A 13,241-nucleotide genomic window follows, 5' to 3' on the forward strand; every position below is an offset into this window, starting at 1 on the left:
AGGTTTGTCTTCCCCAGGAGCTGGGGGTCACCGTGGCTGTAGACCTGTTAGTGACTGAGGATGAGCATGGCTCATGTCTGCTGCCCTCCGGCATGCTGTGAGGTGATTTCCTGGGAATCCTCCAGGGCAGCTCTGCTGGTGTCCCGGGGGGCGGGGCGGCGACCGGCACCGCGTTCCCCGCGGGCCGCGCTTCAGCACCACGGACAGGGCCCGGGGCCTCCCCGCCGGCAGGTGAGCGGCCGGGCCTCTGCCTCCAGCCCAGCTATCCAGCCTCCTGTCTTCTCTGCCTCCACCTGGGCTCTCCTGTTGCCAAATCAGCTCTGACCTCTCTGCCTGCAGCCTAGGAGCGTCCCCGTGCACCCTGCCCGCGGCATGGGCCCTGCTGCATAGCCTCATCCAGGCCTCCTGGCCCTCCCTGTCTCTCTGCCGCAGTCTGGCCTCTGCCCCAGCCTCTCTGCCTGCACTGAATCCTTCTGGCTTCCATACCTCTTGCCCAGCCCCAACCTGCAGCTTGGCCTCCTTGCATGCGGCGCTTGCCTCCTTTGCTCTTTTCTTGGAACAAACTCATTCCCCTTCCAGCCCCGGGGCAGGGAGTGGAGCTGTGGCTGTGGGTGTGAGCTGGATCAAGCCATCGGGTGTGAGCCCACCTGAAGGGTGGCTGGCCAGTCTGGTTTCACTGTCAGTGGTGCCTTTAGTCTTCCATCTCTCCTGCTATGAAGCCCGTCCACCGAGATGCAATACAAACTTTCCGAACTGCAGCGGCTCCTGGCACTGGCTTTGTTCCGCATTGTGAATGGAGTCATCTTGCGGCACAGCTACCCGCGTGCTGTCTGTGGGTTTCTCACATGAGTAGTTCTCTAGGAGATCTGCCATCCAACCTGACTGCAACCGCAACCCGTGGGCTTTGGCTAAATGTTTGTTGTATCCAGTTGTGCGTGTTGATAATTGTGGGTAATTTGCTGTCTCAGAATAATGAAAGAATGCCTGCTGCAGTCTGAAGCACTTGGTGCTTCATAGTGATTAGTCTTTTCATTTGAAAATATTCCTCACATTGACCAATATTTGAAGATAAAAGGTGAGTAAAAGATACTTGTCCTTTTTAAGTACATCATATATGAGAAGAACAGGAAAAATGTAACTGCCATGTCCAGACAGAGCTAATTGTCAAAGACAAAACATGTTTCTGCTTCTGGTTGGCTATAAGCAAGCAGGCTTTGCTGGACTTCACTGGTATTAAGTCACCAACAGTTCCTTGTCCCCCTCAGCCAAGTGTGGCTGGGGCTGTGATGAGGCACATCATACCACAGCTCAGGTGTAGCTACGGGCAGGTCTCTACTCAGAGCACTACTCCTCCCTGTGTGCTCAGCTGCCACAAACCGGAGCATTTCTGCCCAAAAGACTATGCCTATTCTTAGGTGTACTCCAGGCATCTGCTGCCTCCCTGCTCCCCATCCCCACCCCACGGGCCCCTGGAGGGAACCAGCAGCCTGGTGTGAGGCAGCTCCCTGCTTGATGCTGTCTGTCTCCTAGGCTGAGTGTTTTTCTTGCTGCTTGATGAGGTGTAGCTGGAGCACGTCAGCCTCACCTCCTGCTGTGGGCAGGAGCCTCTGCACAGCATGGGAGGTGGCAGCTGCCGTCTCCACTGGCTGACAGCGCGGCCCCTTCGGTCCCCCACTCCCAACGTGTACACCTTCCCGTGCCAGCCCACTGCCCCTGCATGCTCCCCAGCTCTGGTCCCTCGTGGTGTCCAGCAGCTGCTCCCAGGCTCCCTATGCTGTGGGTGCAGGTAGCTCTGCTCTGCGCCGAGCTGGGGCAAGTGCTGTAGGCTAATGGCAAGCTTTCTTTTCATTAGCTGGTGTAAACACAGCTCTTTGGCAGCAGTCTGCTTTTCTGAGCCCAGAAAGACCATTTTTCCTTTTATCTATAATTTAGTGAAGTGTCAAGCCACAGAAGTTTTAACGATAATAAGCAGCAGAGGAAATTTATTTATTCACTGCAAAGGTGGGCTTCATTCTGGAGCTGTGTTAGTTTTGGGGCTTTTTTTACCCTTTCCTCACAAGAAATGTTGACTGCTCATGCAGCCTCTCTTCCACTGTGCTCAAGCAACCTTCCCAGTGAAGCTCACCTCTGCAGTTCCTGCTTGGTTCAGTGGCTTTCCAGCCCCTCTCCCACACGGGACCTGTGGGCCAAGAGAACTGAGGAAGGAAAGCAAGGAGAATATAGTGAGGTGGGAGTATTCATGCATTTGGTGAGGTATATAATGAGAGAAAAGGGAGTCATGAGTTCCCTGTCTTTCACTTTATCCTGTTGCTGTACATCACTTACATCTGCTTCCCAGACCAGCCTCTGTGATGGATTTGACTGCTGAGAAAAGGCAGGGAAGGGCTTTTTGGGGATTATATGTAGTGCTTGCCTTCTGTCAGCCTACGAAGCTGACAGTGGTGACTGGAGATCAAAAGTGGATCCATGTCATGTGGAAGGACCAGGCCGCCTTCCTGAGGTGAGGGAAGGCAGAGAGTGGATCTCAGGGCTGGTCAAAGATGAGCAGGGGATGGGATGTGGCTATGGGAGGGACAGGGACACGTCTGGAGAGAGAGGGTTGCAAGAAAGGATTGGAATAAGGACTCATTAGGAAAGAAGGTTGAAATGGAGCAGAAGGGGGATGGGGTGTAGAAAAGGTGATGGGGAAAATGTTTCTGGAAAGGGAGGGTTTACTGGGGTAGGGAAGAAGCATGTGTGTGTGGGAGCTCTGCAGGGGGAAGCAAGTATGAGGGATAAATTGGTTTGCTAGCAAAGACTTGGGAACTGTGCCTCTGAATTAACCAGAACCTTCCTTTCCCCCTTCGATGTGGCTTTGGAGGCAATATTAGAATCTTCCTAATTATTTTTCTTGGACGAGTTTTGCGATCCTGATGATATTAATTATTCTTAAAGGTCAACAGCACTCACTTGAATCCCCTTCTGTTCTATCATGTAATCAGTTAATTAATTGGAAACCATTTAGCAGTGTCTGCCGAGAGCTTAGCCTGCCTTATGCCCTGTTGTTTTGCTATTGCTGGGAGATATATATATGTGTGTATATATATATATATATATTCATATTTGTACCCCTTCCTTCTTTCAGAGGCTCTGCAGAGAGCTCAGTAGTGTCCCAGCCCATTGCAGCCTCTGGCACCCCTCCCTAAGGCTGGCAAATTTGGGTTCAGGCCCTGCTGTTATTTTTCTCTTCACTAAGCCCCTGCAAGAGCAGGGTTTGAGATTATTCAGGGCTCATTGATTTCTGGGCATCCAAGTAGGTGGGGATTTTTTTTTTTAATATAAATTTAATGCAAGAGCCCTCTAACAGCTGAGAGCACAGCTCTAGTTCAGGAGGAACAAGGAGGACCAAACTCTTTCCCAGTGCATCTGTGCTCAGTGTGTTGAAGTTGAGGCTCTCGTGTGGACCTTGTCCAGCTCTCCCAGTGCCTGCCTGTGCATTTGGGGTGACCTCCCAGCTGCAGTGGTACCTCCTGAGTGCCTGTCCTTGCTGCTTCCCTGTACTCAAGGGGGAGGAGGTGGGAAACACGTAGGAGCCTGGGAGGGCATGTGTTTGGGGTCTGTTGTCACCACGTACTTGGAGATGCTGGGAAATGCCCGCTGGGGACAGCTCTCCTTCCCACGCTGTCTCCTTGAGCTGTGCCTCACCGCAGCACAGAGCTCTCTTCACTTGCACAGAGTGGTTGGGTTTGCTCTGGGTCCACTGGAAACCTGTGAGTAGGAGGCATTCCCTAGTCGTTCTCTATTCCTAGCTCAAAGAAACATGCAATTTGAAGGAAGCAGGCAGGATAAACCCAACCCCTTGCTGGAGCTGTCAGCTGGCAACCCTTGTTCTCAATCGGCACACATCTCCAGTATTATTTTTATGTGCTGAAGCAGGAGAAAAGCCCAAGATACAGTTACATTTCAGGCCTAATGGATTTAAAATTACTACAGTTCAGGAGAGAAGAGATGGGGTGGGGACAGTGCAGCTCTGAGGACATCTCAGCTGCAGGAGGGCAGCTGTGGGGAAGGGCTTTTGCCTGTTGCGGGTGGATTTTTCTTTTCCTTAGCAGAAGACTAGCATGTTCCGTGGATGTTGCTAGACTCTGCCCTGCAGGGAAGCTGGCAGGAAAAGGGAAAGCAACTGCAGGGCTGACCCAGCTTTTAACCTTTTCTCCAGTCCTCTGAGAGTCCAGATGTCTTTGGAGAAGAGCAATGGAAGTTGCATACAACGAGGACAGACGAGTGTAGTCCAGAGGGCCAGATCCCTGCATCTGATCTGCCTCAAAGCATAGGGGACAATATTATCCACATCTGTTGATAACTTCCCATCTGTACCATGTGCTGAACCAAAACCGAGCAACAATAAGCTCTGAGGGGTGATTTGTCTCTGAACAAAGCTTCATGCAGCTGGGAGACGCCTCAGAAGAGATGACTTAGAGGGTGTGGAAACATCATGGGGTTGGAGATGGCCTTTAAAATGGCCTTTAAAGTGTTTTGGGATGGGCTGGGATGGAGGCAGCAGCAGGAGATGTCTTGCTGCGTTGGCAGAGGCAGTGGGAGGAGAGGCGTGGGGCAGATGTGCTGCTGGCGCTGGCCCTGGGATCCCTGTGACAGAGGCGTGGTGCTTTACGCCCTCCCACTTGCTCTACAACTTCTGTTTTTTAATGCTATTGTTTAAAGAACAATGAAGGAGACCAGCCCCTTCCACCTCCTTCATCCCTGTTTCAGTGATGGGATTTCACAAATCAAGGTCGTGTAAGTAGGAAGTACAGAGGGCTGGGGGTTCCCTCTCTGGCATCACACCTCCAGGGCTAGTGGGTGTGCACGTGGAGTGGCAGGGTCTCTTCTTGTGTGTCACTGATGATGGTATCTTGCTCTCCTCTGATGCAGGTTGCTTTCAGTTTGGGAAATTCTTGCAAATTCTGGCTCTAGCCTTAGAACAAGAAATAATCTGGGGGGGAGCGTGATGACAGTGCGGTGGGACATGCTGCGTGACATAGGACAGTACCTGTGAATATGGGAGAGGAGTGAATTAACGCTGTCCAGACTCACAAAGGAAGACTGAATCTCAGAAGCTTTTTGATTCTGCTGTGTTTAGGGTCAGTAAAGACCTAGGTGTTGCTAAGGCGTTGCAGGAGTAGAACTGAATTGTAGGTAACCCCAGACCACGGCTGGAGGACCTCTGTAAACTGCCTTACTCCTCCATAGCACCAATACACGTGTCCTGGTGTATTGTCCTGGACAAGAAGCAGAAATGGGGGAACTGCTGGCAGCTATGAAATCTCAGGCTGACCAATTTAATACACCATGTCCTGTTCTGCAAACTCTGCTTTCTGGGCGTACAAGCCTGGCACGCGCTTGGCATCGCCTGGTGCTTTTGCAGGCTCTATCTCAAGCGCGTCCTGCTGGGGCTTTGTGCTGCGCTATCGGAGATTTCAATTGAGTCTAATATTTGCAGAGCCTGATTTGTGGGGAGGCCTGTTCTGCCACCGCTTCTGGGACTTGCTGGGGTAATTTTAGCACATTCATTAAGGGAGGACAGTACATTTTTTTTTCCCTTAATGAGCAAAGCTGCTTACTAAACAGAAAAATGAAGGAAGGGGAAGGGGAGGGCAGGGCGGGCGATGGGGAGTGTAACATTGCTTTTAGAGGTCACTGAAGTTATCTGGCAGGGACAAGCAAGCCCCAGAATGACTTTCCAGCATTTCTCTGGTTCAAACCCAAAGCTTTAGCAGCTTACTTGCTGCAGAAATGAAGCCTGGATGGAGCTACTCCTACAGCAGCATATAAGACTGCTGACATTTTCCTCTCCCGTGTCCACTAGCACCTGGCCAAGGCTGCAGTGAGCTGTGAAATGATGGGAAGCACCCGTTGTGCCCAGAGCGCAGGGGATATCAAGGGAGTCCCACGTGGTGCCACTGACATATCCAAACACTGGGGACCGCAGCTGAGGATGTGCCTCTCGCCTCTCATTTCTGCCAGGCAGTTCCTTGTGCTCCCTCAGTCCCAGCTGCTCTGCACAGTTAATCCCCTCCCTATCAGGATTTTCAGAGTGGCACCATGTTATTAAAACGTGTGAAAAAACTTCTCCCATGCAGAAGTAAATGTGTCAGGTTGGAAACAAGGGTGAGTAGAGGATGGAGATGCGTGGAGGAAGGACTGGTGCAGAGGGTCCCTCCCCAGCAGTGTTTCTGCCATTGCATTGAGCTGAACTGCATAATATAGCTTACAGTTTAATTACAGGGGCTCCTGCTAGTTGGTGTCATTAATGAGGCAACTGGCTTAATTTAGCTGAATAAAAATGGCTTTAATAGTGGAAATACTTTTGGCTGCTGGGTAACTGAGGGAAAAGAAAACATGCTGTCTCCTCTCGCACTGAAGTCCACTTGTTCTGGGCTGCACAGATCGAGATTCCTATTTTTGTCCCACGCCCACCCATCCCTTTTTAAACACAGGAGCTTGTTCAGCAGATGTACCCCATGGCCTCATCTGTCACTCATATGCTGGGACAAACTGGCAATGGTCACCTCCCCTCCCCTGCCAGTCACCAGCAAGGTCCCTGCAGTGCCTGTGGGCGGTGTGAGAGAGTGTGCAGGACACAGCGTGTCCCCTCCTGAAACGTGGGTGGGTGGATGGATAGATGGATGGATGGAGAGAGCAAGAACTGGGACTTTACTGTTACTCAGTGATAACATCCTGCTTTTGAGGTGTGTGGGGGGCTGCTGGTGGAGATACGGCATGGCGTGATGAGCCACCTGCAAAGCAGGAGGCTTAGGAGCACGGCTGCTGTGGCAGGAGGAGAGCAGAGTGCTGTTGAGCTTGAGTCATGAGTGGGTTGGTTGTCTGCTGCCCTGGCTGTGGTCCAGGTGAGCTCCATCCAACCTCTGATCCCTATCCAGCTCCTTTGAAACCTGCTTCAGAGGCAAAAAGGACCCTGGAAGCTATTTCTAAAGACTGTCTACATGTAAAATAGCATCTTGTGAGTGATGGAGAAAATGCCCCGTGGCAGTGAAGCAGTTTGAATATGTTCCAGGAGTGCTGATGGCAGGTCTGTCCTGAGACGCAGGCTCCTGTTTGCCACTGAGAAATATGCAGGGAAGGCATTTTGCTTCCCTCCCCCTGTATTTCCTCGATGTGTGATGTGCTGTATTTTATTACAGGTGGAGCTGATGCATAGGCTGTTATAAAGGTTGTCTGGCATACTCCGCTACAGGACTGCTTCCACTTTCCTATAACTCTGCCAGATTTTAATTGCTCAGGCTGAAGTTTTCTGTGTTGGATGTCTGCTTCTGGCTGAATTCTTTTTTTTTTTTTTTGATTATTTCTTTCTAGTTTCAAATAAAAACCTGCTCAAATGTTTGAGGCGGTGTAAGGGAGGGGGGGAAATGGGTTGCTTTGTTCAAGCTAGAAAAATACTGGTGATACTCCTGTTAAAGAGCATCTGTACCCTCCTTTTGTAGAGGGAAAGAAACTTTGTCAAAAGGCAGGTTTTGTCTGGAAGACTTGATTTTGCTCTGGGACATCTCCTTACATAGGCAGAATGGCTTTTGATCCCGTTGGAGAGGAGAAATTTTGTAAAGAATGTTTGGGAGCAGACAGGGGAGACGAGGAGTGGCAGCTCTTTTTGGGAAACTAGCGTTGGGATGGGAGGATGTAAAAGTGAGAAAGGTCATAGGAAATTTGGGCATGGATAAGGAAATTGGAGTTGAGAAGTATTTAGGAGTGGCTGGAGAGCAGTGGGTAGTGTGATTCAGCCTTCTAAGGAGAAGTGTCCAGGTTCAGGGAAAGGAAATGGGTTGGGGAGGAGAGACCTGGCAGTGCCCAGCCACAGACACACGAGGGTGTGGGTTCTGGTCAGTGCAAACAACAGGGATTTGGAGGTGACAACAGACTTTCAGCCTTGGAAACAGCAGTGCAAAGTCAGAATGGGCAGCTGGAGCTGGGAGGGCCTTGATTTTCCTCAGTCCTCCCCATTTATGCTCTACAAAATACCAGGAAACAATTCAGAGAGCTGAGGTTTGAGCATGGGGGGACCTTGTGAGTGCCAAACAGGAGTTACAAAGCGCCAGAGCTCAGAGCTTCACCCGTGGAGCTGTAATTGAATCTCCTCATGTGCACGTACTGCGATACCGTCTCTAATTACACAATCACACGCAGTCTTTCCTGGGAAACCTGCCCCATCTGGTGTGCGGGATGGATCTAGTCTGGGGAGAAATCAGTGCTGTGCAGGGAGGTTTCTCCATAGGCGCGCTCTATCTTTTGCAGCAGAACTCAGCAGATGTACCCTTTGAATGTGGAGACCCAATCCTGGCATCTCTGACCTTTGGAGTTGTTATGACTAAAATGGTGTATTTCTAACTGTGTTTATGTGTGCAGTCGCTTTCTGTATCTGTGCTGAGATCAGGGACCTTTGCAAGGGTCTATTGCAGGGACCGTTCTGACATTTTAAAGTGTCCAAGGTGTCTGTTTCCAGTGACAAACACATTCCTCCCCATGTGTGTCCTGGCTGATCTGAAACGGAGCCGTTGGTGCGTGTTCCCCCAACCAGACCGGCAGAAGTTGATGGTCAGGTCGGATTGGACACTGGCTTTGCCCTTTGTGAGCAGAGTCTCCTGCCAGATGTGTGCAAGTGAAGACCCATCTCCTCTTTGCCTAATACTTGCTGTGGTTTGTTGTCTGGGGGAGGGAGGAGGTGGCAGTTGATTTCCAGGGACTGCAGGAGATGAGAAGCGGAGCACATCTGCCTGGCAAAGCTCCTTGCATTAGTGAGGATGTTTCCTTTCTCTATCTCTCTGTGTCCTAAATTATAATAACACGATCATGCTATTTTTGATTCCCTTATTTGCGTGGAAAGCCTGTTGTTTTTTCTCTTCTCTTTCAGAATCCAATTTTCTCTTGACATTTCTGCCTAATGTAGCAAAACATGACCTTTGAGAAAGGACATTCCAGCAAGATTCACTCCCTCCTCTGCATCTCTGCCTCTCTCCCACATCTTGCTGTCTCTCATGCATCCCCCTTTACGCTTCCTTCTTCTCCCTGGGTTGGGGGAGGGAGTTTACTGTCTCGCTTTTCAGTAGCAGCGAGCTGCTCCTTCCCCTCCTACTTTTCATCTGTCTTTGCAAAGTTTCCAGGTGCTCGGTGCTCCGGGGTGGATAAAAGAGGGAGTTTTGTCATTTTTTTTTTTTCCCCCCCCCTGCTCAGTTTCACCTGCTATTTTTGCCACCTTTCTAAACTTTATTGGAGGCTGGAAGCAGTCTGTCTACAGCCGTAAGAATTGTGGGATCTTAGTCATGTGAAATGAGGTACCTGTGGTTTGCCATGGTTTCCGCAGCAGGATAGTCTGATGTGAAGCCGAGCCAGAATTTAATGATGCAGCACTGTGCCATAGTGGTGTTTGGTCTTATTCTTCTGCCAGGCTTGTGGAGAGCCTTTGGGACAATGGTTTGCTGTGTGAGCTACAGAGGATTCCCCACTCCTAATTGCAGAGTTTTGGGCTTTGCAGCACTGCTTGGTAGCAGGTGGGATGGGATCAGAGTTGCTTTTCCTTGTTGGTCCCTGGGCTGTGCCCTCTCTCTATTTGCCCAACATGTGTCTGCCATTCTGCAACCTGGTGTAAAGGGACAAATGAATCTCTCATCCCAAATCCTTGTGCATCAGACCTGCACTGGCAGGAGACATTCCAGGATTTGTCTTCTTGGTTTTAGCATGTTTCTGCAAATCAAATGGGGATTGTGGGCTGAGCCCGGCATGTCTGTGCTGCCCGCTACCACCTCTGTGCCACCCATACCTTGCCCTGTACCTCCTGTCTGGTCAGCTAAGAGTTTAATGAACCTTCAGGTGGTTCACGCCTCTGGCCCTTCATCACTTCCCAGTGAGCAGGGCTGAGGCAGGAGGGCATCTGCAGCCTGGCACAGAGCTGCCCTGCCTGCCTGCAGCCCGCCCAGACAGCTCACAATGGGGAGAGAGCTGGTGGGGACAGATTCAGCGAAGGATGGGAGGCAGCACCTCCTGTGTTTTCTGGAGATCAGTGTAGGTATGAGAGGATTTAGGCTTCTGCTAAGACTTGTGACCACCCATCCCTCTGTTCACCCCATGTGCTGGTCCCTCAGCTGGTGGCTCTTGGGCTGGTCAAACATCCCCAGGAAGGCTGCCCACTACAGAGAGCATTTCATTTCCATCTTCTCGTGCTATTAGGAACCCAGAGCTTTTCTTTTTCTACTCACTCTGCCCCAAACACATTTCTTCCTCTTATTTTTAGTACTTTGGTTTCTTTTACACTCTTTCATCCTCTCTGGCTTTCAGCTGAAGAGGCAATGTCTGCTGGGTTGCAAAGCTCTCCCAGGTAGATGAGATTTATGTTTTTGCGAGTTTGGGCAGATGGAGAGAGGGATGGGGAGCTGTTGGCTGCTGTAGCAGCTGTACCCCTGGGTGCAAACAACACGCAGCCATACCAGGACACTTTGAGCGCACAGCTAATACAGATCATATGATAACACCTTGGGTAATCATCATGCTGTCGTCTGAACCTGGCTGTTACTATTTTAAACATGAGGTTTGTACGTAATATTTTGTTCAGGTTATGAAATTAAACTTGGTCTTTCTGCTTACAATTGGTCAAGCTCCAGATTCATGGACAAGAATCAGACATACCTTGCTCTCTTTGGATGTTTTTTCTTAACATTGCAGGAGGGTATAAAGAATTTTCCCGTTTGGAAAAAAAAATAAATTATAAGCTTCCATTTGGGTTTGTCCTCATTAAAAGCTCTCATTATGAAGTCTAAACTTGGGTCCTAAACAGCTTGACAGCCTCCCCGTCAATGAGTTCTGCAGAGGTGGTAGGGCCACGTGCAGGAGGAATTATTTACTGTGACTTCTTTTTTTTTTTTTTTTTCTCTTGTTAATTTTCAGAGACCTCTCTGGGAACCGGCTCACCACTCTGTCATGGCAACTCTTCCAGACCCTGAGGCTCTTTGAACTGTAAGTCCCACCCTGGAGGTATTTTCTGGGAGAAGAGGGGAGGCTGAGAGGAGAAATGATTTCCAAATAGAGCTATTTTGAAGCCTGTGAATAATTACCTAAAACTCCAGTGGGCAGCACCATCGTTGTGAGGGTTTCCTGGGTACGGGAGCACCAGAGCAGAACTGCTTCTCTTTTAACTTCACAGCAGCTGGCTAATTAATGTCGGGATGATGAACAAGCCATGCTTGGGGTAGTAAACGGTTGACTAACTCTGGGAACACATTAGAAATACTTACTAGGCCAGATTTTGAGAAAATCTTTTCAAATACTTGATCCTCATCTCTTTCATGGTGGGGCTAACTGTTTTTCTGTAGCTGATTGACATGCTTTAGAAGACACCTCTGCATTTTAGGTGAATGACTCCCTTACTCTCTAGCAATCGAGGCACCTCCCAGCTCCTATGTGGGAGATGCGATAGTGTCTCTCCTGGGGCACTGGTGGCCTTCAGCCTGCTGAATTATTGATAGAGCATTCAGTGCTGTGCTTGAAGAATAAGTGGACACGAAATCAATGGAGCGTTGCCCTGATGACCTGTTTTGTTGAATTTTAGAAATAGTTGTTTGGTGGGTATAAAAAAATATATATATGTAGGATTTGTCCCAGAGGATCCTGGGAAGCTCCATTCATCCTCACTGATGATCAATAGAGCTGTAAGCTAGAAGTGACTTATGAAAGAATAAAGACAGTCTTTCAAGTGGGAGTAAGTGTGTTATCACCGGTGTTACTGCAGTGTATTTTATTTCTGTCAAATTGTTAAATGAAAAATACTAATAGTGATATTAGAAAATAGAGAAACGCCCTTCTGATGGGAAATCTGGCTTGCAGAGTTAAAATGCTGAATTTGGAATTTGTCTCCTCGCTGATTACAGCTCTAAATATTTTTCAAGCCTGGCTCAGGTTTCAAGTTTAATAGCATGAGTCATTTGTATTCTTAGACCTTTACTTATTGTCATTGCACCGTCTGGCAAAACTCAGATTGATGGTTGTTACCCAAGAGAGACCCAAGAGTGGAGGAGCAAATGGGTCTGCAGTCATGAGCTAGAGGCACTGGCAGGGCCTGGGGTAACGGTGAGCCTGCAGATTAATGGGAATACTTCAAACGGGGCTCACTTTTATGTGACTTTGTTTCATTTGGTCGTATTTTGTTTCTTCAGGCATGTCCCAGGTCTGCCAGCCCAAATCAGGCTCAAAAGACCAGTACTAAGCACAAAGGGAATTAAGATGCTGCTGTTTGGGCAGCAAAATGTACTTGTCCCTATCTGATGAAGAATAAATCTGTGTTGTCCTGCTATGGTGATCCTGGCAGGGAAGCTGGTGTGCTTGGGGTGGCTTTGGTTGGTGTCAACAGAGTCACTTGGGGCCAGCGCTCTGCAGCCTGGCAAACAGGAGGGAGATGAATTGTTTGGCAACAGTTGGAGTTGTGCTCAGAGATAAAAGCACTGACTGATTGAAAGAAGTAATGTAGGTAGAAATATGGGAGATTGCAGGGCTGGTTGGTGGGAAGAGGTGATGGGGTGGGAAAGCAGCACTGGCGTGATGTGTGGTGTCTACGGTGTCTTGTGGGGAGGCTTGGGGTTCAAGACTTGGCCAGGCCTCTCCTGCCACTATGCTGCACAAGGGGTCTTAGCAAACCACCTCCTGGCATCAACTCCAGTGATCAGTTTAGACCTACAAATGTGCGTGCCTGCAAGTTCTGGCTTGCTGTTGGCTAGTCTGGAGTAAGAGCCTGATCAAGTTTATTTTTTCTGAAGAATTGCTTTGTCACTGGTGCTTCCTGGCAAGTGTTCCCCTCTGGGCTTCTGGTCACTAAGGACCCTTCATCCATGTGCACACAGGTAGGATGGTCAGTATCAGAATCACATGATGATGCTGTTCCCCAAAGCATGACAGGAGAGGGGTGATTTAGCTGATATCCATAGGGATGTCGGTATTAATGGGACAGGGGGATGTACCTGCAGTGTCCTCCCTGGGACCATGAAACTGTTCTGCTGAACTTCAGATTTCTTTGAGAGAAGACAGCATGGAAATGTAGCTTAAGCTATGGGCTTTGAGTAATTGTTCACATAAAGATCTGGGAAATAAGGTAAAGACATATGTTATCTACTGTGGAGTGGTCATGATCCTGAGTGTTAGAAGGATGGGACCTGTTGATGAGGAAAAACAAATCCCCAAGGCGGGGAGAAATAAGTAATGGATGCGCA

At 49.3% G+C, this 13,241-nt stretch overlaps 1 protein-coding gene across 5 annotated transcripts in view; it reads left to right on the forward strand.

Annotated features, from left to right (window-relative positions):
* NTRK3 (neurotrophic receptor tyrosine kinase 3) overlaps positions 1–13,241 on the forward strand; it is a 215,758-nt gene that overhangs the window by 43,111 nt on the left and 159,406 nt on the right. For all 5 annotated transcript variants that reach the window (XM_074917204.1, XM_074917203.1, XM_074917205.1 and 2 more), the window contains exon 4: positions 10,930–10,998. In XM_074917204.1, the coding sequence (XP_074773305.1) occupies positions 10,930–10,998 (69 nt within the window). The remainder of the gene's footprint in view (positions 1–10,929; positions 10,999–13,241) is intronic.

The sequence above is a fragment of the Athene noctua genome, chromosome 13 (assembly GCF_965140245.1).
Source record: "Athene noctua chromosome 13, bAthNoc1.hap1.1, whole genome shotgun sequence".
Classification (NCBI taxonomy): Eukaryota; Metazoa; Chordata; class Aves; order Strigiformes; family Strigidae; genus Athene; species Athene noctua.